Source organism: Nematolebias whitei, chromosome 10 (genome assembly GCF_014905685.2).
Source record: "Nematolebias whitei isolate Nwh7 chromosome 10, NemWhi1, whole genome shotgun sequence".
In the NCBI taxonomy this organism is placed as follows: Eukaryota; Metazoa; Chordata; class Actinopteri; order Cyprinodontiformes; family Rivulidae; genus Nematolebias; species Nematolebias whitei.
This window is the reverse complement of record NC_056507.1, coordinates 33,802,428-33,829,631: the sequence shown is the minus strand read 5'-3', so window position 1 is coordinate 33,829,631 and position 27,204 is coordinate 33,802,428. Positions and strand designations below refer to the sequence as shown.

Below are 27,204 nucleotides of genomic sequence, written 5' to 3'. Positions count from 1 at the left end.
TAATTTAATTTTGTTTTAACTTGTTTGAGGTAAGTGCCAGGGTGGGGATTGTTTTTCTTCTGTGGATTTTTATTTTACTTAAAATGTTAATTTATCATTGTGTTAAAGAAAAAAAACTGCTGTAACTCTGTAAGGGTGTCAAACGTACGCTGAACCAGCCATGAACGAAGCTGACTCTTTTTTGTTACAATAAATAGTCCAGAATAAAAACCGAGTCAACACCCCAAAGAAAAGTGCATAAAGGAGACTAAAAAACATAAAGTACAGTGTACAACAACAGTAAAGAAAAGGAGTCTAGTGATTGACAAAAGCACTTTTGTCCAAAGGCACGGATGGGTCTGACGGGGCCGAAAGATTTATTGGGTTTAGAGTAACACCCAGTAAAACACCAACTCAGAACGTGCAGCTCCAGAGAAGCTGCTGAGTGGCAGTAAGAGGTCAGACGAGGGGCAGAGGTGGTTTAGGTGCTGGTGGGGGGGTAGGTCTTGTACACCAGTGTGTGGGACAGCAGTTCTAAAGAGGGTGGCTCTATCAGAGGACAGATATGGATTTAACAGATTAATGTGTCTGTGTGTGTCAAGCTCAGAGGGAAATATGTTTTGTGTTCAAGTCTGATGGATTTGTCTAGTTTCCAGTTTCCAGGACCAGCTGACCTTCAGCGCTTCTTACAAAGCTTACGACAGGAGGCATATCTATGATGAAGTCCAATTTGTGGTTTTCTTTTTGTACCGTTATATTCAGCTTTGTTAGATTTTGTTTTACAGAATTCCTAAAGTTTTGATGAAAGCAGAAGGCTGCACAGCCATGTAATGTCAGTCCTTCTGTCAACTTTATCTCTGAGCAGCTGCTGCCGGCCCGAGTTAGAAGTGTTGCGTAAGCAGATCAGAACCAGAACATTTTCCCCAATCACACAGTTCATATCAAATCTCCTCTGGGTACTCCATTATGTCTCGTCTCTACTGTTACACAGGCGGCTAAGCCCCTGCGTTCGACCCGTCCCTCTGCATTTCACACGCACAGTGAGATTCAGCGAGCACAGAACGCTCCGGCCAAACTCTGCGTTAATCACAACACAAAAAGCTCATTACAAAACCCCGGCCAGTTCTCAGAAAGTGGAGGCAGAGAGAGAGGGAGGGGGAGTGATGGAGAGCGGAATAGAATCGCTCAGAAAAAAAGTGTCAATTCCTGCAGCCAAAGCTAAAAAAACGAACAACTGAGAGGTGCGCGAGAGAAAGACGAGCAAGAGAAAAGATGTCGTCTGGTTGCACAAAGTCAACCAAGTCGCTGTGGCAATGTCATGGAAACTCCAGAATGTGTCCAGACCCTGGGCGCCATAGCAACGACGTGGCCGCACACCGATGCATTCTCCCTCTTTTGCCCCGAGAAGATTTTGTTGAATATCGAGAGTGATGGAGTGCCGTGCCACCCTGCTTTCATTTGGTGCAGCGAAGGCCACATTCTTCAGCAGGACGGATCCATACGAACAATAATCTGCTGCAGTGTCTGCTGAAACGGAGCAAAGCGTGTCCATGGCGAAATCAAAGAAAGAAAACGTGAAGACTGATCTTACCCAACACAGAGATACGAAGAAAAATAAGTCTCTGCGGTAAAATGGGTTTCTTTTAACTGTTTCAGTTCAGGATGCACCAGTTTAATTAATATATTATTTATTACCTCAAACTAAACTGTTGTTCATTTTATTATTATTTTCTACAAGACCTTGATTTAACACATTAAAGCAAAGTTAAATCTGTCCTTTTTACTTCACTTGCAAACATGACAATTGTAGCTTGATAATCACAGCAATTAAACTATTAAATCTTCATTCACATTTGTCCACCTCTTATAAAAGTATAGGTCTCCGTGTTTGTTCTGAAACTGGCTTTTGATGTGCTTTTATTTTGAAGGTGAGTGGGTGTTTATATCAGTAGCCTCCTGTGTGGGAGCTAGCAGCTGAGTCTCTAAACTGATGGAGTTTGTGACATTTATTGTGTCAGGACACAATAAAAACGCACAAAACATGTAGTTTTAAACAATATATGGTGGGTCTACATGTTTTTTTGGGGGGTGGGGTAGGGGGGTGAAGTCAGTTATAAATCAGTTCTCTTAGTTTGGAAAAAACAAATGCTGTTGTTAATGATTACAACCTAAACCAGCGCCGTCAGACTAACAAACAAGCAGAAAAAACACTGCTCAAACTGTAAAAAGCAACAAAGCTATTCTACTAATATTTACACAACCAGGTCAAGACTAGTTTTAGGATATCTAAAAAAAAAAGTTAAACATTGTAAGCTGTTTTCTGACGGGGAGTTTATAAAAAAAGTGTTTGGAGGACTTTGCGGTCTTCATTGCTGGTATTTTTATATTCTCGGTTATGTTTTTATATCTTGTGTGATTTCTTGTGTATGTTCCTTTTACACTGAAACTCTGGCACAACTATTTCCTGTGGGATCAATAAAGTTCTATCTTATCTTATCTTCATGCCAACATTCAAACCTAACATAACCAGATTACTAACAAAGTTAAGTCAGGCCCTCTGGACAGATAAAAAAAAAAAAAAAGATACCGTAAATAAAAATTGTTGAAACGTTTTGTCTTTTATCCAGAAGACTTCTTCAGTCTGAGGAGCTGCAACAAACTCAGTTTTATAAATAGACCTTCTCATTGTGGATCAACCAGATTGCTGGTGACATCCAGAACCAGCTGTTCACATGGTCAAGAAGGACCATCAGCCTAACGATGGATCATTAGCACCCTGATGGCCGCTTGCTATTCACAGCATTGTAAGAGGGGGACAGTTCAACACGGAGGCTCCACCCCTGTTTAATGATGGACGATTTCTTTTCACAAAGATGGCCTCCTTTACTCCTCTCTCAAACCATCGTTCCTCTCTGTCCAGGATGGGAACATCTTCACCCCTGAAAGCGTGACATCTCCAGGCCAGCGGAGTGTAGACTATGTATAAATAATTAGATTACCTTTACTGGATTTTGATCCCCCCCGGTCCAGACCAGTACAGGGTGTCCCCTGCCTCTCGCACAGTGACTGCTCAATAAAGGTACCCTCCCATGACCCGGCCCGGACTGGAGGAAGCGGGTAAAAGATAATGGATGGATGGACGATGGTGCTTAAAACGTTGCAAAAAACACACCTTTTTTAAATGTTGTACTTAAAAGTTAAAATTCTCAGTACAACTGGTTCAGACGTTTATTGCCTAGTCATGTCAGCAGTTAATCAGTCACACGACTAATTCTAAAATTTATATTTAGCAGAATTATATTCAGCTTGTTGGTCTGGCCCTCCACAACAGCAATGTAAAGTAGCAATGTGAAAAATAGCTGCCCACCCAAACTGAACACAGAAAACCTTTTCCTGCTCGTGTGAATTAGCACCGAGCTGCAGTGACGGTGAGTTCTGGGTTTGAGCTCAGCCAGCCACCACTCAGACACATGTCTAGTTCAGTTCACTGATTGTTAGGTTAAAAAAAAACAAAATGGCTTATCAGTATTAAAGCCACTCAACTTAGATAAAAACTTTGTCTCTTGTCTTGTTAATTGCAAGTTGAAGCTGAAGGACACATTGGTAAAAACCTTAACTGTGTTTTTATTTCTAGTTCAGTTTGGTTCAGATATCGCTCAGATAAAATGTGAACGAGTTCACTGTATAAATTAAATTTCAGCTAATTGATCATATTTTCAACAAGAAGCTAATGTCCAGGCAGTCTAGTATCTAGCAGTGTTTGATTACATCAAACCGACTTGACTGAGTTGTCCTCGAGATGTTGTCAGTGTAGGTGACCTGGATTCTTGCACTCAGATAAACCAAAAAGAAACCTCAAGTTGTTTCCACATGATTGCTCTCTTGGATTTTAGTGGCTCAAATAAGTATTAGCAAACAACAAACATGAGAATCTGTAGGCACTTCACATTAGTTAATAAACCTCACCGCTGTCCTTAAGGCCGTTCTCCTCAATAGTCATCTGCTCAGCCAGCTCAGACAGCGACTCGTCGATTGTGTGGCTGCCTCGCAGCGTCTGAGTGAGACGCCGCTTGAATCTCTTCATCTTCTCCATGGAGCTTCCGGGACGGGGAGGCCTGAGGATAAGAAAGAAAGAAAAATGTTACACATGACACAAGATAAGAACAAGAAAGGTTACAGCTCGTCTTAGCTCTGGAGGAACGGCCTCACAAGCCGTTCTGTTGACGCAGCAGGCCTCCACATTTCTCACAGACTGAAATCTTTTACATAAACTTCCTTTAAGTGGAAAAAAAACCCACTTCCACCTGCCGTCACGTTTCACAACCCGACATCGAGTGGAAAAATGTAGTTAGATCATCAAGAAACTGAGAGGGCGAACAATAAAAATCAATACTGAAGTGGTAATTATGACTGTGCTCACTCGGGCACATTACTGCATTCCTCCCCCTGGGAAAGCATGACAGGCTGCTGAGTGATTCCTACGGGTGACTTTAGAGCAGTTCCTGGCACACCAGACTATAAAAGCAAATCTAAAAACTTGAGGGGATTATCAGCTGAATGGTGCAGGACCTGCCTGAGCTGCGTCGATTTCCATCCACACATTCCAGGTGCTTTTAAAGTGCGCGAGAGCGGCTGATGCAGGAGCTGCAGATGTATGCACGTGTCCGCAACAGAGAGAAATCAAGGGAGACAGCATGCGCGAGGACAGGGAAGAGAGTTCAGACCTAGATTGATTGTATTCATACATTACGGGCAGCTTCTCCATGTGATCTGGTGTCGAGCTTCCAGCTCTTCTGCAGATCTGGACATGTGTCTGTCTGTGAGGGTGATGAGTAAGGCCAGACATGAAAGCACATGAGGAGTAAAGACGCTCTGGGTTCGTTGTCGACTATTCCCTCCTGGCAGCTTTGTGTGTCTCACAAACGTCACGTACAAACTGAAACCAGTCAGGGAAACATCTACCGCATTTTACAGCCTATAAGTCGCAGATTTTTGCACAATTGTCAAGCCCTGTGACTTATACAATGAAGCGACTTATTTACGCACCCCCCCCCCATATTTATAAACCAATTTTTGAATTTAAAGTACATTTATTAAGTAAAAGTTCAACTGAGACACCTTTGCTATAATTTTGAGCAAACAAATAATTGTTTTAGGTGCTTAGCTTGTTAAATTTCGAAGAAACGAGCAGTGTTTTTATTTATTTTTCCTCCCTGTGCACGCTCCCGGAGCACCGAGGCAGCGAGTACAGCTGATTTGAACATTAAAGTCCTTTTATTAAGCACACGTTAGATTGAGACACACCTTTACTATAATTTCAAACAAACAATTGTTTTTAAGTGTTAATCTTGTTAAATTCTTGTTAAAGTCCTCCTGTGCACGCTCCCGCGGCCGCCATATGGCAGTCAATCAATTTTTGGCACAACACCGGTCCACATTTCCAGGTTCGGTCCACATTTCCAGGTTCGGTCCACATTTCCAGGTTCGGCCCACATTTCCAGGTTCGGCCCACATTTCCAGGTTCGGTCCACATTTCCAGGTTCGGTCCACATTTCCAGGTTCGGCCCACATTTCCAGGTTCGGCCCACATTTCCGAGTTGTCAGCGATGGCACGTAACAAACGCGACACTTCAGAGGAGACGGATAACAGATGCGACTTATACGGCAAAGTGACTTATTTTTAGATTTTTCCACTTTATTAGACATATTTGGACTGATGCAACTTTTAAGGCGGTGCGACATGTACAGCGTAAAATACGCTAGTCTTCTCAATGAATACTGAATTTTGCAGAAACCGAAAAAAAGAAAGGTGATATTTTTATTGTTTTGGCCCATTTTCTGTACACACATACTTGAAAATATAGCTGGCATGAGGTCGACTAATATGAGTTCATACTGTCCGGTCAAATTCACTTCTGAGCAAATTTAAAAACAACTGGGGTTGATCAAAGTGTAATCAAATATGCCAGTAAAGAAAGAAAATATATTTTAACAAAGCACAATATTTATATACCATTTAAATGCAGTACAGACTAAATCTGAAAATATAAAACATAAGCTAGTCTGGTTTAAAGGGCAAGAATTAAAATAATGTTTTAAACAGGTTCTGAGCGCATCAAGTGGTTGTGTCCTGAAAGAGCAGACTGTTCCACAGCTGAGATGTAGATCCAGAGAAAGACTGATCTCTTCTGTTTTCTGAACTACTCCTAGTTAGTTATACTTGACCGTCTGGTAATGTATAAAGTAAAAAACTTAAATATGTAAGGTGCTAAACAATTCAATGAGTGAAACAACAAACAATAAAATTTTAAACAAAATTCTAAACCACTTGTGGAGCCAGAGACAGATGTGTTGCACTGGGTGAGCTGCGGCGTTTTAGACCAGTTGTCAGCAACGAAGCACAAACCAGTAACACTCAACTCAAGAATAATGCTGTAATCCAGTCTAGAGGAAATTAAGGTATGAGTCACTTTCTTCAAATCTGGAAACCAAGGAAACTACTTGACCTTAACATGGACTTAAAGTCTCTGATAACATTTGATCACGTTAGACCAGACTGTAAATAAATCTGTGATTATTTATAGTTTAGAGCTTAGCACAGAAACAGCACTGGTGAAAGTCACTAGTGATATTCTCATGGTCTCTGATAATGGACTTGAGTCTATACTGGTCCTGTTAGACCTCAGTGCTGCATTTGATCATAATATTCTATTACAGATGCTTGAATATGATATCAGGATTACAGGGATGGCTCTAAAATGGTTTAAATCATATATATCTGATAAATTACAGTTTGTAAATGTAAATAATAAATCTTCTTCATACACAAAAATTAGTCATGGAGTTCCTCAGGGTTCAGTGCTTGGACAAATACTCTTTACTTTATGCTGCCATTAGGTAATGTTATTAAACAGCATGGGATAAATTTTCATTTACATGCTGATGATACTGTTAAATATGTTCATGAAACCCAATTAATCCAATCAGTTACTTAAATTATGATCATGTCTTAAAAAGACATAAAATCCTGGATGACCATTAATTTTCTGCTTTTAAAGACAAGACAGAGGTTGTGGTTTTTGGACCTGAGCATTTTAGGAATAAAATGTTTCAGTCTTTCTCCCTCCTTAGATGACATTAATCTGGCCTCCAGTTCTAAAGTTAAAAACCTTGGTGTTATTTGTGATCAGGACATGTCTTTTATCCCCCACATTAAAAATGTTACCAAAACTGCCGCCTTCTTCCACCTGCGTAATATCACTAAGATTAGAAACATCTTGTCCAAAACTGATGCAGAAAAACTGGTTCATACGTTTGTCACATCATAGACTGGACTATTGTAATGGTTTATTATCTGGGTGTCCAAATACGTCTTTCAAACGTCTTCAGTTGATCCAAAATGCTGCTGCCAGTGTTTTAATGAGGGTTGATAGGAGAAATCATATCTCTCCAGTTTTAGCTTCTCTCCATTGGCTCCCTGTCAAATCCAGAATTGAATTCAAAATCTTACTTCTAACCTACAAAGCTCTCAACAACTTGAGAGCCTGTAAGTTTGTTTCCCCTTTTAGCTGTTTATAAACCTAAGTTATGAAAGCGCTATTTCTATTACAGTGAAAAAAGTCCACATTTACATTGTGAGAGTCAAATGTGTTGCCTTAAGACATGAGAAATTCACAACACACTGTAACACATCCTCTACACACAACAGGTACTGTAACAACTACATGAAAGCATAAAAACAGCAGATTCATCTGTGAATAAGATAAATGACTAATCGATGACTGGGGCTTTGGAGACTTTTAAAAATCTAAAATAGATTTTTAAAAGTTTAAAGAGGACAATAGGTCTGTCTTCTTTTACTCCACAATAGAGGAAAACTCATGTGTTTCAAGCATAGGCAAACTGAGACGGTGCAAAACATAATACTAACATCTACACCCTGCAGCAGTTCATCAAGCACTACACAACAAAGTTGAGCACATCCACTGCTCCAATTATTATTTATCCATTATCTGACGCTTGTTCCGGAGAGTGGTCGCAGAGGCAGCAGGTTGAGCAGGAAGGCCCATTTATTAAATGGATGTAAGTGTGCTATTTTAACTTCCATAAACTTTGCAAAGAGACCAGCTGAATGAAAGAAACACTGTAGCTACTGTTGGTTCACTCTGGATTTTTACTCTGTCATTGTACTTTGTTAACAACGAAAGTCTAACTAACAGCCATGTGATTAATGGCACAACATTAGGTGCTCTCTGAATGTGAGCAAAACCAAGATGCCATTCAGGAAATAAGGATAAATCTGGAGATTCCTCACTAGATTAGACATTCATCGCTGCAACAACGCCAGCAGCAGCAGCTGTTTTAATCTGTTTGAGATTACATCACAGTAAAACAATGAGTGGAGTGGATTTGTTACAAAAAAAGTGTTCTATGACCTTTTCCCTACCCCAAACCTTAGTTTGTAATTCACAAAGTTAATCCTAGTTGTTTTTTTATATAATTCTGTGTAATTTTTAGAGACAAACAATGACTTGACTGTCACAACAGCTTTAGATCAGTCCGTTTGGCTTCACGACACGTCAGCTCCAGAACGGGACCATGGTCCGTCATCTCCTGAACAGCTCGGTGATTTTTCCACTCTTCTTCTGCAGTCTCACTCTCAAACTGACACATCTGTGCAGCAGCATGAATAAACAGTCATAACTTTAATTTAAAAAGCATATTCCTAATAATTCTCTCGTGGTGAAGCCCTGAAGGAGGTAACTGAAGACTAGACATAGAGCACATTGTAGATCTGTGTGAATCAACATTTTAACTGAGCTAACATGTTGAGTCAATTAATTCTAATATAGTCCATTAACATTATGTATTCATGTTCCTGGGGGGAGGGGGGATCGACCACCTTAACTTCATAAAAATAATATTTTTTACTTTATTTTCAACAAAAATGTGTCTTTTTTTGGTCTTTACATACAAACTAAAACGATTTTGTGTGACGAGATGAGAGGCAGGACTCCAGAGACTCTGGCCAAAAACGACTAACTTTTACAAGGTCAGTTGAACAGAGGCTCGGTAGATTTTTTCAGAGGCTTTAAGAAAAAAAAGCCAGACCAACAACTTGTGGGCTAGTATAAAAATTGAAAGTTTATTAAAGATGAAAAGAAAAAAAAACATTACAAAGATTAAACATAAATTTATTTTACATTATGATAGATTGAAAAAAATAAAATTTATCCTATGTATTCTAATGTAGCCAATTTTCCCTCAAAGGAATACTGCCACCTCTCAGCAAGAAGGTCGCAGGTTCAAATCCCGGCTGGGGGCCTTTCTGGGTGGAGTTTTAATGTTCTCTCCGTGCATGTGTGGGTTTTCTCTGGGTACTCTGGTTCCCTCCCACAGACCAAAAACATGAATGTTAGGCTGATAGGTGACTCTAAATTACCCCTTGATGTGAGTGAGAGTGAATAAATAAAAGAAAAGTTCAACAACAACACCAATGTGTCTAGAAGTGCTCACTGATCAAGCACAATAAATCTGGTACATATTGGACGATAATTCACTGAGCTATAAGTGATTAAATAATCTAGGGGGTGCTCGAGTCATATATTAAACCACAATATTAATGTGTCTAGACGTGCTCACTTATTATGCCCAAAAAAATCTGGTGCAGATCAGATAATATATCATTGAGATATAACAATTTGAATAATCTAGGGGGCACACTTGAGTCAAATGTTAAAGAACAATACCAATGTGTCTAGACATGCTCACAGATGATGCACCCAAAATCTGGTACAGATCGGATGATGTATAACTGAGATGTAACAGTTTGAATAATGTAGGTGGCACACTGGAGTAAAAAGTAAAAAAAACAATACCGATGTCTCGAGAAGTGCTCACTAATGATGCACCAAAAATCTGGTGCAGATCATATGATGCATCACTGAGATATAACTGTTGGAAGAATATAGGGGGCGCACTTGAGTCAAATGTTAAAGAACAATAACAATGTGTCTACTAGTGTTCACTGATCAGGCACAATAAATCTGGTACATATTGGATGAAGTATCCTTGAGATATAACTGTTGGAATAATCTAAGGGGCACACTAGAGTCTTCTTGTTAAACAACAATATCAATGTGTCTAGAAGTGCTCACTGATCACACACAATAAATCTGGTGCAGATCAGATGATGTATCACTGAGCTATAACTGTAGGAACAATGTAGGTGGCGCTGCGGAGGCTATTGGCCACTTATCATGGATTCAAGGGTGGTTCAAAAGGTGGATAATGATTGATCATAGTTATTTTGGTGCACCTCAGCTGAAATCTGTGTATTTTAGAGCCAAACGTATGGAGATGCTGATGGCTGTGGGCAGAAAGGATCTCTTGTAGCGGTCTGTCCTACAACGGATTTGAAAAAGCCTCTGACTGAAGACACTTTGTTGTTGTATGACAGTCTGATGTGAATTATGACGTGAAGCGCAACTTTGAGGCCTGGCCACGCCCCTTTAACATAAACGAAAATGCAAGCTTTTGATAACTTTTACTCCCCAATGTGTTAAGGGCATATTAACCAAGTTTGAAGGCAATCACTCAAAATCCCTAGGAGGAATTTGTTAAAATTTGCCACTAGAAACGCCCAAAAATGACCCTTTGACCCAAAATGGCTGACTTCCTGTTTGTTTTGGACCAGGGCTCCAAGAGACTTTTTCATAGGTCGTGAGAAGATACAGATGTTCACAGAGTTTCAGAATTATCGGTCAAAAAATGGCTTGGGGCTGAGGTTTTAAAATATTCTAGGGGGCGCTGTGGAGGCTATTGGCCAATTATCATGACTTCCTGTTCAAGGGGTAGATAATTATTGATCGTATTGATTTTGGTGCACCTTGATTCAAATCTGTGGAATTTAGAGCCAAACGTATGGAGACGGCGTTATGTCTTACTTCGCCACGTCGCGACGCCCACATGCTCCACCCCAAACTGTCAGTGTTGGAAAGAAAGTTACACCAACATATCTTCGGTCACTGGGCACAGTATCATGCTGATCAGGTAACAGGGGTCAGATAGGGACCGTTCAAGAGAAAACTTTACACTTCCTGTTGTCAGGGGGTGTGGCTTAAGTGATGTCATGATTTGACCGTTCAGTCTTGCAGGGGACCAGATGTGGATAAATCACTGAAGGTTGATGTCTCAGACAGTTTTCGTGTAGGAGCCATTAGCGTTTTGTTTTTCATGACATGATGTCAAACTTTCAGGTCTGGCCCCGCCCCTTCAGAATGCCTCGAAACAAACCGTTTAGATAACTTTGCGTCCCCCATGCGTTTTGATTAAAATGGCCAAGTTTGAAACTAGGAGGAGTTCGTTCAAATGCGGAGGCTGTAAACCGCCCAAAAGGTGTGAAAATTGGGCCGGCATTCCAAAATGGCCGCCTTCCTGTTTATCATACAATGTTGGTGCCAGCGGGTTTTCTGTGCATCTTGGGGAATTGGACAAGCATACCAAATTTCATGTTTCGACGACAAACTAAGGTTAATGTGGAGGGTATTTTGAAATTTTCCAGGTGGCGCTCTTGAGCCGTTTCTGTTGCGATTTTTGCCACGCCCTTAAAATACATAATTTTTCACCAGTCCTGATGCGTCCGCCAATTTTGGTGACTTTTGGGATATGTTAAGGCCCCCAAAATGTCAATTCATTTGACAGAAAAAATTGCAGCACAGGCCTGAACAGAGCGATTTGTAGTGAACCAGATGACCTGATGATCTGACCCTCATCTGACCCTGATGACCTCAAATCTACCAGATGGACAGAGACTGTTATTTTCATTGATCTGAATAAGTCTGGGCCATCTGATGACTTTCTTTCTTGAATTAATCAAGCAGAAAAGACAATCCTTTATAATCATTACTGTTTTACAAATGTTTGATAATCAAATTGTGTTAGTTTCACTCAATGCTTACAGGTTGAAAAGAACTACTCATTTTTATTTTACATAAACAGTAAGTAATGATTTTTATTCCTCATTCAAAGGAGAAATCACCTTAATATGCATTTCTTGATTTTCTGTCTGAAATGAGTCAAGTCGTAAGTGTGTGAAAGTTGAAGCTTCGGTCAACTAAATGTTTACTGAAGAAGAAATGTCATGTTTTACTATTTGAAAAGATTACCAAGTGTGAGACTCCACGAAGTCTGGTCGACTGCAATAATCTTTTCTGTATGTTGAAAACAATCCTTGACTTTTGATAATAACTTACGTCAAAAAAACCACACCTCTTTCTGGTACATCCACGAATCAGAAAGCTCTAAATTGAACCGGAAGTCGACCCAAATAAAATGTGGCAACTTCCCAGTTCATGGAGAGAGAGTTAGAATGAAAAAGTTCTCATGTAGTGCTCAAGGAGTTCTGAAGAGAATTCATGGAGAATTCATGGAGAATGGTGAAGTGAATGGAAGAGAATTCGAGAATTCAGGATGATCCAGAGACGTTTGGAATTATAATTTCTGTTTGAACGACCCACGCACGACTCTCTAAGGATTTTAGCAGTTCTCAACGGGGACGCTGGAAAGAGTCTGAAGGATTCTTACTGAGCTGATGAACTTCAACAAGGTAAAAGTTCTTCTTCGACCAAGTGTACCGTGGGCAAAGCTGAGATCTGACGGAGCGTGCAATTTCTGGTCAAACAGATTAAATTCCCTCACATAGTTCTCTGTAAGATAATCTCCATTTCATCTTAAACTCTTTTCTCTCTCACAAAACTAGTACAGATATTTTTAGAAATATCTGAAGCAAAGTCCTCAAATCACCGCAGAGTGATTTGAAGTTCATTTTCTGTGAAACTGTCTGTTATTATTTTCATATTTTGCCAAATTAATGTAAATGTTTGATGTTAAACTTTGATTCTGAAAATAAATGACTCCATTCATTTGATGGGTCAAAGATAATAACGTCTCTCGTTACATTTCTGTTAAATTCAATGCACGACATTACAGTCAGAAAAATGAAGAACTCGTGAAAAGTATGCATAAATATATACCACATATATTTGTCATACAGCAAGTGACACGTACCCACGTGACTCACTACAGATTACAATAGGCCTTCGCAGCGCTTCGCTGCTCGGGCCTAATAAGAGTTGTGTTATAAAACAAGATCAAGGAACCTTTTAAAATGAGGTAAAATACTAAAAACAAACACATATCTGATTTGATTTTTCTATTGACCGCATCAATTGTTAAAAATCTTAAGTGTTTCCCCTACCATTATACAAGCGGGGGCTGCGGGGCGCTCTGCCCCATTAACATAACTGAGCGCCCCACCTACTGAACCGTGCGCACCCCCGCCCACCCGTCGGCACAGGCGTAACACTAAGTTAGCGGAGCGCAATACAGGCATGCTAGCTAAAAAGCTAATGGAAGCGCTCACGCTGCCTCTTCCCACACGTTGAACCCTCACGCTGAAGCCACCTCCGCACTCAAAAACTCCATGTACAAACAGCATGCAGTTCAGATGTCTTTTCTTCCCTCCACCCCACCCAAGAAATCAAAGTGGACAGCTTCAGATCTTTTTGCAAGATATTCCAGGAAACAGGAGCAGAGTAAAAAAAAAGGCTCTTTTGCCGAGTTCAATTGACACTGAGGGGACGCTGCAGGTAATGATGTCTTGAGGGCGCACGCTGTAACTGCACTGACCAAGTGACATGTAGGAGGAGATACTGTAGAACAGCTGCTAAGGTTTTCCAGCTTTAACAGTCTGCATTCGACATCATTCATTCAGATTTGTGCCGTCTCAAACTGGTGCTAAATGCTGATAAAACCAAAGGGATGTTGTTTTCAAACAGGAAGTTGGTTCCAGCAGTCCTTCCTTCTATTTTATCTTTGAATGGTGCCCCTATAGAGTTTGTCGATTCTTATAAATACTTGAGAATCTTGGTTGAGTCGCATCTCTCTTTTAAGCCTCATGTCAAAAACTTGGTAAAGAAACTGGAAGTAAAACTGAGTTTCTTTTTCAGATATAGATCCTGTTCAACTCTGAATGCTAGGAAACACCTTGTAACTGTGACTTTCCTTCCCTCCATTGACTACAATGACATTATTTACATGAACGCTCCTACAAGAACCCTGCAGATGTTGGATGCTGTCTATCATGGTGCACTAAAATACATAACTGGCTGTAACTACCGTACCCATCACTGCACCCTGTATACACTGGTTAACTGGTCATCATTAACTTCAAGTAAACTCTCTCACTGGTACATTTTCATCGTTAAATCACTTCTTGGTCTGCTGCCTTCATACATCTCCTCCTACATGTCTCTGTGTGAGTGCAGCTACAGCGTGCGCTCTCAGGATATTATTACCTGCAGTGTTCCCTCAGTGAGGACTGAACTAGGCAAAAGGGTCTTCTCCTACTCTGCTCCCGTTTCCTGGAACACCATACAAAAATATCTGAAGTGCGACCTTGACCTATCTAAGGGATTTTAAGCAACTGCTAAGTACATGGCAAAAACCAACGCAGACATGTTCCTGGTTTTAGTATTTTACTTTGCTTTATAATGTAGCTGTTTTAGTTTTGATTTTTAAATAATTTCTTCTACTTACTTTTCATTTTACTGGAATATGCTTTTATATGATTGTTTATTATTGTGTGTACCTCATCTGTGCTTTGTTTAAACAGAAAAATAAACGTGTGGCTGATTGTTGAGTTCAATAACCATATGCAGACTGTGACTGGAAATTTTAGTCACCCATTTAAACAGAATTGAAGATGCGTACTTTCGTCTTGATGTAAATTTCAGAGAAAAAAGTACTTATCAGATGAATCAGTGATCATTTACATCTGTAAACCTGCTATAATTCTGGTATTAAGTATAAAAAAACTTTGTGCTGTTTACAATAAACAAGAATAGAAAAGATCAGGATTATGTAGCACCAAATGAGGACAAATTGACCATTTAGAGAGTTTCTATGGTGTTAATTAAATTGAACCCATAAACTCAAGAAAGACGATGCCTTATGACTAATCAGGATGTGACCTACAATCCAGCTAGCACAAAATATTCAGTGTGAAAAGTTAAGCGCAGCAACAGAAGGGGAAAACCTGCCTCCATTGCTCTCACATCCACTGGCCCGCAGTCCTGTTCTGGGACTGTGTTTGGAGCTTTGGACATGATCCCCGTTCTCAGCTCCTGTAAGTAGACTGGTCTGAGGTCTGAGCTCCAGATCTGCTGGGGGAAGAAAGCGTGGTAGGAATGGAACAGAGGGGTTTAAGCTCTGTACGTTTCAGGATTTGTTACCATGGCAACCCCCGGCTGCTTTTTCCCCCCTCGTGTTAAAAAATGCAGAGCACTACGAGACTGCTCGCTCGTCAATTTTCCGATTTCCCTCACCTCGTATTTTATGGCAAGCAACTCTTAAAACCAGGATTCCCCATGAATAGGTCTCTGATTCCATTATCCTAGTGTGCCACAGCATCTTCTTTAGCTTAAAAACTCACAACTCATGCACAGAGCAGAGCAGAGGGTGAAAAAGATGCACTGTAGTGTTGAGACAACACCCATATGTTCTGTAGGGACTCTGTCTCCACCACTGTGCTGACGATCAGCAGAGAAAAGGCTGCAGATATTTGTGCCATCATTGCGTTTCTGCAACATGATCTGAGCCAAACACAGAAAGCAAGAAAAGCAAGTTCACACCTTCCACAAGAACCCTGCATGGCTCAGTAAAACTCTGGGAGAACGAGGGGGTCCCCAGAAAACATCACCCCCTCCTCCTCCTCCTCCTCCCTGGCTGTTGGACTCACGGAGATAGATGGAGGACGGCAGTTGGCACGATTCACTGCTGAGCTCAGTGTTGGGTTTTCTAAAGAGCAGCCTTTTCTCAACCTGGCCCAAACAATGAGGACATGAGTGTGGGAGCTGGCTCCATTATAGGGATCTTACATAAAGGCTGCATTGTGCAGAGCAAGAAGGTCTTTTTTGAGAAGATGGAAGATGAAGTGGGGGTGCTGCATGGTGCTGAGCTCAGCAGTATTGAGCGTTGAGCTCAGGTATGCACCCGTTACTCACTGAAGAAGCTAAAAATCTGTGGGAGCTTCACAAGCTGTGTTGTTTTGCAACTTATTTTCATATTTCACAGTCCTTGCTGACTTGTTTCCCCAGTTGCCCTGTTATTACACCAGTCACACATGTCATCTGTGTTTGTATGGTTGAGCACACTGACAGACGGGTCAGGGGATACAAAAATGGAGACAGACAACAAACGGCTCAGCTGCAGCTTGTGGCCGTATGGAGGTTAGAGCCACACATCAAGAACAGGCAGTAAGGTTCAGTGCTATCTGATTAACAAGGTTGCCATGATTACAACAGCTTGAGTGACAGGTCTGTTCCTCTTGAGTCTTGACGCTGCATGCAGATAGTAAAAGTCTGTTATTTTATTCTACTAGTTGATATTACATGCTTGGCTCTTTCACAAGACGCCTCAATCAGGGACCAAGAGATGTTCCGGACGCCTCTATGTACTGTATCTTCTGAATCGGCAGAGGCGGCTCAAGGACAGCCCACCTCTGGTGAGCACCTGCGCCGCCGAGCGAGGTAGTCACAGAGCTGGACTGACTGACAAGTGAAAAAGTAAGCTGCAGTGCAGCAGCTCAGTAATATGATGAACTGATGACAGTGTGCGACTGCCCGCTCACAGGATTAAATGACACCAGATTTATTAACAAGAGAATAACAATGATGACACAAAGCAACTTTGTAGTTAGTTTAAAAAAATAGTTAACCACAAAGAGGATTACTAAAGTGAATTAATTCATATCACCACCAGCTTTTACTTTCTCATTCAGAGCAGTTGGTAGGCATTAGAGGCACAGCAGTGGACTGGTTCAGATCCTATCTGAGTGAGCAAACTTTCTCTGTCAGCCTTGGTGATCATGTATCCTCCACTGCTCCACTCTTATGTGGTGTCCCACAGGGTTTCGTTTTAGGGCTCGGGCTCCTTGTCTTATGTTTTTATGTACTTCCCCTTGGGTTCATTTTTAGAAAGTGAAGAATGTATTTTTACTTGTATGTAAATGATTGTTAGGTTTTTGTCCAGCTTAAGAAAATTACTAATTTTTCCTCCAAAACGTTACTGAAATGTCTCGAGGACTTAAAGACCCAGATGGCTCTAAACCTCTTGCATTTAAATGAGAAGGTGGTGGATATGATTTTTGGAACATCTACAGACAACCCCCATGTACATCTGCATTCACTGGCTCAATATACACTGCCTGGACAAAAAAAAGTCGCCACCAAAAAAGGTCACACACTAATATTTTGTTGGACCGCCTTTAGCGTTGATTATGGCATGCATTTGATGTGGCATTGTTTTGATAAGTTTCTGCAATGTCACAAGATCTATTTCCATCCAGTGTTGCATTAATTTTTTATTTTAATTTCTGGAACAGGGTCAATCTGGACTCATCAGACCACATGACCTTCTTCCATTGCTACAGAGTCTAATCTTTATGCTCCCTAGCAAATTGAAGCCTTTTTTCCAGTTAGCCTCACTGGTTAGTGGTTTTCTTAAAGCTACACAGCTGTTCAGTCCCAATTCCTTGAATTCCCTTAACATTGTGTGTGTGGAAATGTTCTTACTTTCACTATTAAACACAGCCCTGAGTGCTACTGTTGTTCTTCTTTGATTTGATTTCACCAAACATTTAAGTGATCACCGATCACGATCATTCAGGATATTTTTCCGGTCACATTTCTTCCTCGAAGACGATGGGTCCCCACTATCCTTCCAGTTTTTAATAATGCGTTGGACAGTTCTTAACCCAATTTTAGTCATTTCTTCAATCTCCTTAGATGTTTTCTCTGCTTGATGCCAATGATTTGACCCTTCTCAAACAGACTGACATCTTTTCCACGACCACGCGATGCGTCTTTTCGTCATGGTTGTTTAAGAAACGAGAAGCAACTCATTGCACCAGTTGGGGTTAAATAACTTGTTGCAGGTGAAAGATAATCACCCATGCAGTAATTATACAATAGGAGGCTCGTACCTATTTGCTTAGTTAAATCCAGGTGGCGAGTTTTTTTTTTTTTTTGGGCCAGGCAGTGTACTAAGTTAATGATGACAAACCTGGGTGTCAAAGTGGATAATTATCTTAAAATTGATAATCAAGCCGTTAAATCAAGTGATTAAATCAAGTTTTTTTCAGTTAAGGAAGCCGACTAAAAGCCATTTCAGACTAGATAGTTCTTCAAGACAGTAATTCACTCCATCACCACTCTGTTGGATTACTGTAATGCACTTATACAAGTTTCAGTACTTCCTCTCTTTTGCTCACATACCAGAAGGTCCAAAATGTCGCTGCATATCTTTTTACTGGCACAAAAAACATGAGCACATTTCCCATTTTAGCGTCGCTGCATAGGTTGCCTGCACATTTTAGAATTCATTTTAAAGTTCTTTGATTTGTTTTTAAAGCTTTAAATAGTCTTGCTCCACCTTATCTCACAGAGCGGCTACACCCCTACACGCTCTCCCGTTCTGCTCCTGAGCGTCCCAAAAACAAAACGAAAGCTTCGAAGGGATCGTGCTTTCTCTGTTGTTGCTACATCAGACAGGCGTCCTCCCCGTCTGTTTTTACATCACTTCTTAAAACTCATCTCTTCTCCTTGACTTTTGACACCACCTGAGAAGTTGAATTTTAGTCCAATTTTCATTTATTTTAAGTGTTTTAATTACATTTATTTGTTTTAAATATAAGGCTGTTCTTGGTTTGCTTTCAAATGTCTTTAAAGTCAAAGTCTCTTTATTTATCATACGCACCACATGTGATACATGTGGTGGAATGAAACTGTGTACACAGGGTCCCAGTTACATCCAACAAAAGTATAAATTGTAAAAGAAAAACAGTAAGAAGATGTAAGATATGAACTAAGAACAACTTAAAGAACGTTTCATTATGTAATGTGAGTGCTGTTGGTTTTATTGACTGTAACAACATTTGATCTTAAGGGTGTTTAAAGTAAGGGTGTAACAATACATTGATTTACATCAATATATTGATTAAATGATAAATGGTTCAATTATATTGTGGCAAAACTAAAACATTGATTCATATCGTCATCTTTAAAATAAGCTTTTATTTTGAAATTCCCAAGGCACATCTGTGTCACCATTTCCGTGCGCGGCTGCGTCTGCGGCCGCCTCAGCAACATGGCAGACGAGGCAGAAAACACAGAAAATGAAATTCACTGTCCTGCTGGATTTTAATCAACACAGTGGAAATATTTTGACTCCAACAGAAGGACGGCTCAACACAGAACTCATGCTGTTTGCAACAGGTGCCGGTGTGAGTTCAAATACTCAGGAAACAACTAATTTATCCGTTCACCTGAAGAAGAAACACGGCATCGACAGCCATGTTATGTAAGCTCAACGTCTGTTTTTGTTTCTTTATAGCTAAAAGATAATCTGGACACTTTTAAGTTAACTGGTTTAAAAAATACACTTAAACATGAGAAATGTGAGACTATACTGAACAGGTCTTTTTTGTTGTTGTCATTAATTAAGAAAAAAAAAATTATTTAAATGCCTGGTGCCTGTAATAACAGAAATAAAATGGTTAAATCATATTTGAATTGTTTTTGTAAATTTATTTATATGTAAATGAGATTGGCATTTGACATCGCAATATATCGATCGCAGACTTGTGAATCGAATAGAATCAAAATCACATCGTGACAGACTTTGTGATATAGAGAAAAATCGTATCGTCATACAAACAAATCAATAAAATATTGTATCGTGGTAAAGCTGGTGATTTACACTCCTGGTCTAAAGCGCTTTATAAAAACAGCTGGCATGGTATTATGTTTTGTAAAAACTTTTCCTCCAAAAGATGAAGGTAGATGATTATATTTCTCCCCTGGTCTGTGTCTGTCTGTTAGCAAAATATCCTGTACATCACTGGACTAATTTTAATTAACTTGCAGAAAGTAATCACTGAAAAAGTAAACTACAACTGAACAACTTCTGGAGTCAGTCTGATTCAAGATTGCTACCAAAACTAAATTACCTTCAAAAACAAATACTACAATTCAGTCAGTTTTACAGATGTTGACAAACATTTGTTTAGTAGTAGATGAGACTGATTCCCACTACATATTCTAGTCTAGGCTCTAACAATTTGCACAGATTATAATTTAGCCAGTTCTACAAATATTGGGCTTAACCCTTCTGTTGTAGTAGCGGAGTCATTAACAACAACTACTCTAAGCATGAAGTTGCACAAAGATAGTTTCAGGATTTGACCAAAACGACTACCAGTATTTCTATTCAGTCAATATTTCAGTCATTTCTCCATATAGCAGCCTAAAAGTATCACTTTTCAAGACCTTCACTTGATAAATTGGCTAAAAATACCCACACATTTGTTTTCCAGTATCGATTCTTTTTGCTAATTAGCAACCTAAAGTCATGTTACGCAAAGGGCCGGTTTTGTCAGAAATGTTTGGTTGATTCTTCAGCAAGTAAACATTTTATCTTTGCCTAAAATCAAAATAGTAAACTATTGGTACATCATACAACACTACCTTTCAAGTGGAAGCACTATTACTTATAACAAATATCACATATGTAGAGATCTGCTTTTAATTGTATTCAAACCCACATTGTAGCAGATAATTATGATTTTTTTTTATTCTGGCCTCATGTGGACTTTTTAACTGTTCGGTCCCAGTGGGTGAGGATCAATGGGTTTCTCTCTGATGTCTTTTTGTCCTCTGCCGGGTCCCGTCAGGGCCGTGTTCTTTTGCCCCTTTTTATTTATTTTATATTTGACTGATTGTTGCAGTCAGTTCCCACAGAGTCACATCTTAAAGTTTGCAAATGACTTTGTCATCCTGTCCCTTCTCAGCAGTGATGACCCAGACCCCGGGCCTGTGGTCGGGGACTTCACTGAATCATGCGAGGCTTCCTTTTTAAAGTTAAATGTTAGAACAAAGGAGATGGTCATTGATTTTAAAAAAGACAAGTTGATACTCCTGTGGTGACGATGTTGAGGTGGTGCATCAATATAAATATAATATAAATATCTGGGAACTGTTATTGATGATAAACTGACCTTTGACCCCATGTGAACTCACTTTGAAAAGGTCCACCACAGAATGTATTTTTATCAGAAGCTCTGTGGTTTTAAGATAAGATTAATGTTGATCCTACTTTTATGAGAATGTTTTTTATTTATGTTTTATCGAGTCTCTTAACTTCCATCTTCATCTGTTGGTTTGGATTTTTAACATGTAAGAGCAGGAACAAACTCTCAGGGACTGTCAGGACGTGCAGCAAGATTTATGCCACAGCCCTACAGAACCTCACTGACCTACACAAGGAGAGGTCAGTGAACAAGGCCAGACTGATTCTGGCAGATCCTGATCACCACTCCATGGTGAGTGCAGGTTGCTCCATCTGGACGCACGTATCTGCTGCCCAGATGTAGAACAAACAGACTGAAAAACTCATTCATCCATGTAGAGATCAGGCTTCTCAGTGATTTCTGTATTGTTATTCTAATGTCTCAATGTCATGTTAAGTGTGGATGTTTTATATACTGAATAGGAAACAAAATGCCACTTGGGGATAATTAAGATTCATGACTTGAGTGTGCCATATGTTCAGGCTGGACAATACAGGCTCCACAATCCTTAAATAATCTGCTTTAGACTAATGGGAATCTTGTGGGAAATGTTTCAGAATTTTTAATCACTCCAAGACCTAAAACTAGTCCTGCACAGTACTAATAACACGAGCAAACAGCACAACTGTTAAATACTGCAATGACAATATAACTTCTGGTTTTCTTGTTCCTCTCTTAAAAACAAAAAAACTTAAACTTTGTCAATAAACTATCATGTAAGTCAGGGTTTAACGCAGTTAAGAAACATCTGACTGGAATTTTATTTTTTTAATGGCACACCAGGCATGACTCTTGAAAATATCATAACCTACCGGTTAAGTCCAACGGGTAATTTGTTTTATTAATTTTTCTTTATTTGTTTTATTGTGCAACTATTTTTATAACAAATAATTTCACTGAATAGGGACAAATAAAAACTCATTCTGGAGAAACTGAAAGAGGATGTTTGACATTTTGGCTTGATTAATGATTTTACATAACCGGTTCTTAAAAAACTTTTCAAATTGCGACATGTGTCTCTGTAAGAAAACTACTGGCAGCGAATGGTCATAAAAATGATCGACAGCAACAATAAAAGTGTCGTTGTTGATTTTGTAAGCTCACGCATAACCAGAATGTGAAATACTTCTGTAAATTAAATGTACAAGTAGAATTAGCTTTGGCTTTAAAAAGAATCACAGGAATGTGACACCATCACACTGTAATCAGCCAGGGAATGATTTCAAATACAAGTGAAGTTGAAAATGAAAAACGTTACAAATCATGCACGAAAGATCAGCCCAAATTGTGGCAGATAAACTTTGTGGACATAAAGATCAAGATAACTCATCTACTGGAACAGCAGCATCTTCAGCCTGAAGGAGGAGGTGGAAATACTCCAGGTGTGGACCTGACTGGAGACAGTTGCCATATGTTCGTGAGCTGAACGTGAGCATCAGAGATGGAGACAATGAGCTCACCCCTCCCTGCTCATTCACACACTTCTTCACAGCAGCAGCTCCTTCATGGTGAAGTCAACAACAGGCCTGCGGCGTCCTCCAGCAGCTGAGGCCCAGTGGCAGGATAGTGGCAGCAGCACATTGTGTGCATATCAAACAAGAAACACAAACAGCTCACAGAAGTCTTTGTCGCAACTTTAATTATATGCTGTGCTAAAAAAAGCCTGACGTTACAGTGAACAGGCTACAGGTGCCACATCACATACACTCTGTTTACTGTACATTAAAAACTCATTACTATCCTGAGCTGGGGTTTAGAAAAAGGGAACTGTGCACATTATGCTAAGTCTTGTTTTCAATCTGTCCGTGTTTTAAAAGTCCAAAAGGATTTAAACTATTAGTATGAAAAGACAAAAAGTCCATTAAAGGCCTCACTGTCCTTGATGGGATGCACATCATCTATCATCTTTTATAGTCATCAAGCACATGGCAAATCCCCCAGAACAATAAATAAATAATACAACAAACACTTTAGGACTTGAAAACTGTTTTGAACAATTTCAACTACAGGAATCTTTTTTTTTTATGTTTTGATCGCCTTTATTTCTAGAATTAAAACCTAAGATAGTAGATTTTCTCTTGAAAAATAACAGCTTTTGGCCTTATCGGTGAAATTCTGAAAATAAAGTCATGCTTGATTGCATGAGATACTGCGTAATGTCATGAGATCCATTCATTACCTCTTAAAAGTATGAGTTGGGGATCACTCTCAGCTACTACCACAGCAAATTTCAGCTCAATATCTGTAACATTAACATTCTCTGGAAACATAAGGATTTTAAAAATGTTTATTGTGGTGAATCTACATTAAAATAAAGACGTTTACATGAATCTGCTGAAGTTTCCATGCCAGATAGTATTTTATTTTCTATTGTTCAGTCACTTTAAAATTATTTTTCTGACCCCAAACATTGATTACATGTTGATCCAAATTATTGTACGAGGCCTGAGTCGAGTGTGTTGTGACTGACGGACAGTATTGTATATCTGGCAGCAGTGACCAAGACTCAACAAGATGCACGTACGGTCTCTTGATCCCAAACATCAAAGCCGTTACACTCGTATGGTGACAACGGGAACCTCAGTTTGGACTGAGAATGAGTGTGAGCTGCTCAACACGCTGAGAACAGTGAGCAGACCCAACAGAACTTTACAATCAGACGATGGATAGCTGTTCATCTGCTTGTGCAAGCACAGAAGAACCAGTGACTGGAGCCACGGGTAGGGTGCACAGCAACTTCACATCTCGACGAGGGGGTTCCCCTAAACCCCCACAGGGACCTGGATTCTACAAGCTTCTGTTTCAGAAGAAACGAGCGCGGTTGCCGTGTACACAAAGGGCTGAATTGAAACAGAAAGGCTACGGTTTCACTCAAAGTCTGTGTTGTGTAAACAGGGTCTGAGTTACAGCCACGTTTGAGTTGGTTAATACTGGTTAGCTGTTGTGGCCGTCTTGAATAAAGTTGCCTCCAAAAGTCAATCAGCTGTAGACGTACATCTAATGATTAATATCAGAGTTTCGTTTAAATCTATCCAGTGAGTCACAAGATATTTTGCCAACACAGACAATCACAAAGTTACAATATTGCTTTACAGCAGCAAGAGATGACAAATAAAAGTGCCATCAAATTATTGAAATACAGAACCAGTCTAGGCCTGTCATGATAACAAGTTTTGCTGGGCGATTAATTGTCTCAGAAATTATTGCGATAAACGATAATATTGTTTGAAATATGACAATAATTAGTAATTGTAAATTTAAGAAGAAATGTTGGTTAATTTTGTGTGTAGTACCTTTTTGACCACTGGATGGCAGTATAAGACTATATGAACTGAAGGATGGATAGTGAGGGAGCGAGCAGCATGTCTCTTTAAGAAAAATGGGAGGGAGGCCCCTTGACATGACATGGACTGTCTCTCTTTGGTTCTCAAAATGGCGAATGCTCTGTGTGGTTTTAGCTCTTTAGCATTTTTCACACAAAGCTTTTAATTAAAAAAAATTCAGTAAACAAGTTCTCAGCTTTTTTTTCCCCAGAGAAAAACAACTTTTTACACGAAGGCACAGGTTTCAACTATGAATTTTGGAGCTTTGACAAGACGGAGTTTTTTTCTCGAGGTCGGCCTGTTAGCTTAGCTCGTAGCTTAGCTTCTCAGCTTAGCTGTTTTTAACGATCCAAAAACGCAATTTTGGATTGTTAAAACAGATTTTAAAGAGAAAGGGAGGGGTCAGTGAAGAGCATCGGAGTTGAGCCTTTTGTCATCCAGTGTCTTCAGTAGAAAGAGAGAGACACGAAGAAATGATAACACTGATAAATGAAAATGAGGTTGATCATTTTCATTTATCATGTGATTAATTGATTTATTGTTTATCGCGACAGGCCTAAACCAGTCCTTTCTCTGTTAAAGATCACACATCACTGGGTTAGGGTTACATTATAATGTGGCATCATAAATGAGACCAACAGCTCTCATTAACAGCTCAGCTCTAAACTACAATCATCACTCTTCTATAACAATCTTTGAGTTAGGTCCTAATTGTTTAGTGATAGGCTAAGCAGTTATTAGGAGGACAGATTTATCAACTAGAATTTATTTTGAGTGCATGCCAGGATGCAGCTCAGCTGTGCACAGATAGTCTGCATGTCTTGAAATAAAAAACTACAACAAATGTTCAAGAACCAAGGCAGTGGATTTTCTTCCGCTGTCTCTGTAATTAATACAGCGCACAACAACACAGACTCTCTGAGTTATTTCTGTAAGAGTTGAACAAGTTCTCAGCCAACTGGAGATCTGAAGTGTCTCCACATACTCAAATCAGAGAAAGACAAAAGACCCGGGGAGTGGAAGCTGCCAAACCCGTGAGCAGCAGCAGCATTTGTCTTGTGGGGCGGCTGCATAAGTGAGAGCTGAGCTGCATGCCGACGTTAATACAGCAAAGAAAAAGAGGAAGAGTTTGTATTCATGACTACTATCTATAGACGGGAGTGGTGCCTGTGACATAGCAGCTGCCCCCCAGAGAGAAGTGACACATTAACCTTCAACCAGCTGTCTCGGCCCGCAGCTTTAACATGACCTCATTACCAGAGGACGTTCACTTTCAGGGACACTCAGTGTAACCCAACACCTGAAACTTTTATTACGAATATAAGAGATTTGATTTTTGTTCCTTCATGGAGAGATCTCCTTAACCCCCCATCACACACAGAAAGAGCTTGGGTAAATTAGCTGTATTTGTACAAGACAGAGAAGAAATGAAAATCCCCACGCAGGCCTGTAAAATATTGATTTCAGCAAAGTCTGATCATGTGCATGCTCACACACCCGTTCACATACTGGTCTATCATCTGATCTGCACTGGGTCCTGGGAGATCAGCATAGCGTGGCTACAGCTGTCTCATAGCGGGTCAGGTTACCCTGCCACCACCATCTCCAAGGCCTTCACCAAGGGAACGACCCCCACGTCAAAACAACACACACGGCCACATCGTCCTCCGACGGCTCCTCACCCTCCCGTCAGGGCACCACGCCGAACCCCACGAGCCCGATGAGCTTAACGTGGACACTCTGAAAAAGGTGCACAGTTACCAACACTTGGTGAGAAAACTGAGCATCTTGTGGTAAAACGTGCACACAGTAAATGCAAGGCAGTGCTGTCACAGGGCTCTCACTAAGAATACCCGCAAATATACATTTTGTTTAATGAAACTGTTTTGTTTGTACTGTATTTTTCGGCCTATATGTCGGGTTTTCTTCTGCATAATTTGCATGCCCTGCGACTTATACACCGAAGCAACATATTTATGGATTTTTCTCATATTCATGAACCAATTTTTGTCTGAGATGTGACCGTTTTCATTCATTCTGACTGAAAATATTAAACACGACCATTTCCAGCCGCTAGATAGCAGTCGCGTGGTATGGCATGCCCTTGTATCATGTAATAGATAAAAGTAGCTATTAATGACACAATCAGCTTGCCACCTTCGTTCTGCTCGCCTGGAGCAACCGTCAAATCAGCTTCATTTTGCTGCACCGTCCAGGTGAAATGCAGCTGATTTGACCATTAAAGTGCATTTATTAAGGAAAAGTTAAACTGAGATACACCTTTGCTATAATGTCGAGCAAATAAATAATTGTTTTAAGGTGCTTATCTTGTTAAATATCTAAGAAATGCACAGCGACTCATCTCTCTTTGCGCTGCTGCGGCCGCTAATCAGCTTTTGAAATGCAGCCGATTTGACCGTCAAAGTGCATTTATTAAGGAAAAGTTAGACTGAGACACACCTTTACTATAATTTTGAGTGAACAAATAATTGTTTTTAAGTGTTAATCTTGTTAAATTCTTGTAAAAGTCCTGCCATGCACGCTCCCGCATCCGCCATTTGGCAGCCAATCAATTTTTGGCACAACATTGGCCCACATTTCCAGGTTGTCAGTGGTGACACGTAACAAACGCAATGCGTCAGCGACGGATACAGCGACGGATACAGCAACGGATACAGCGACGGACACAGCGAAGCGACGGACACAGCGAAGCGA

The 27,204-nt window shown here is 40.1% G+C and overlaps 1 protein-coding gene across 1 annotated transcript in view; it reads right to left on the bottom strand.

The window, feature by feature from the left end:
* The window catches only part of LOC119416390 (cyclin-dependent kinase 17), a 58,115-nt gene that overhangs the window by 24,376 nt on the left and 6,535 nt on the right, over nt 1–27,204 (bottom strand). The window contains exon 2 of the mRNA XM_037683627.1: nt 3,946–4,094. Coding sequence (XP_037539555.1) covers nt 3,946–4,072 — 127 coding nt within the window. The 5' untranslated portion in view covers nt 4,073–4,094. The remainder of the gene's footprint in view (nt 1–3,945; nt 4,095–27,204) is intronic.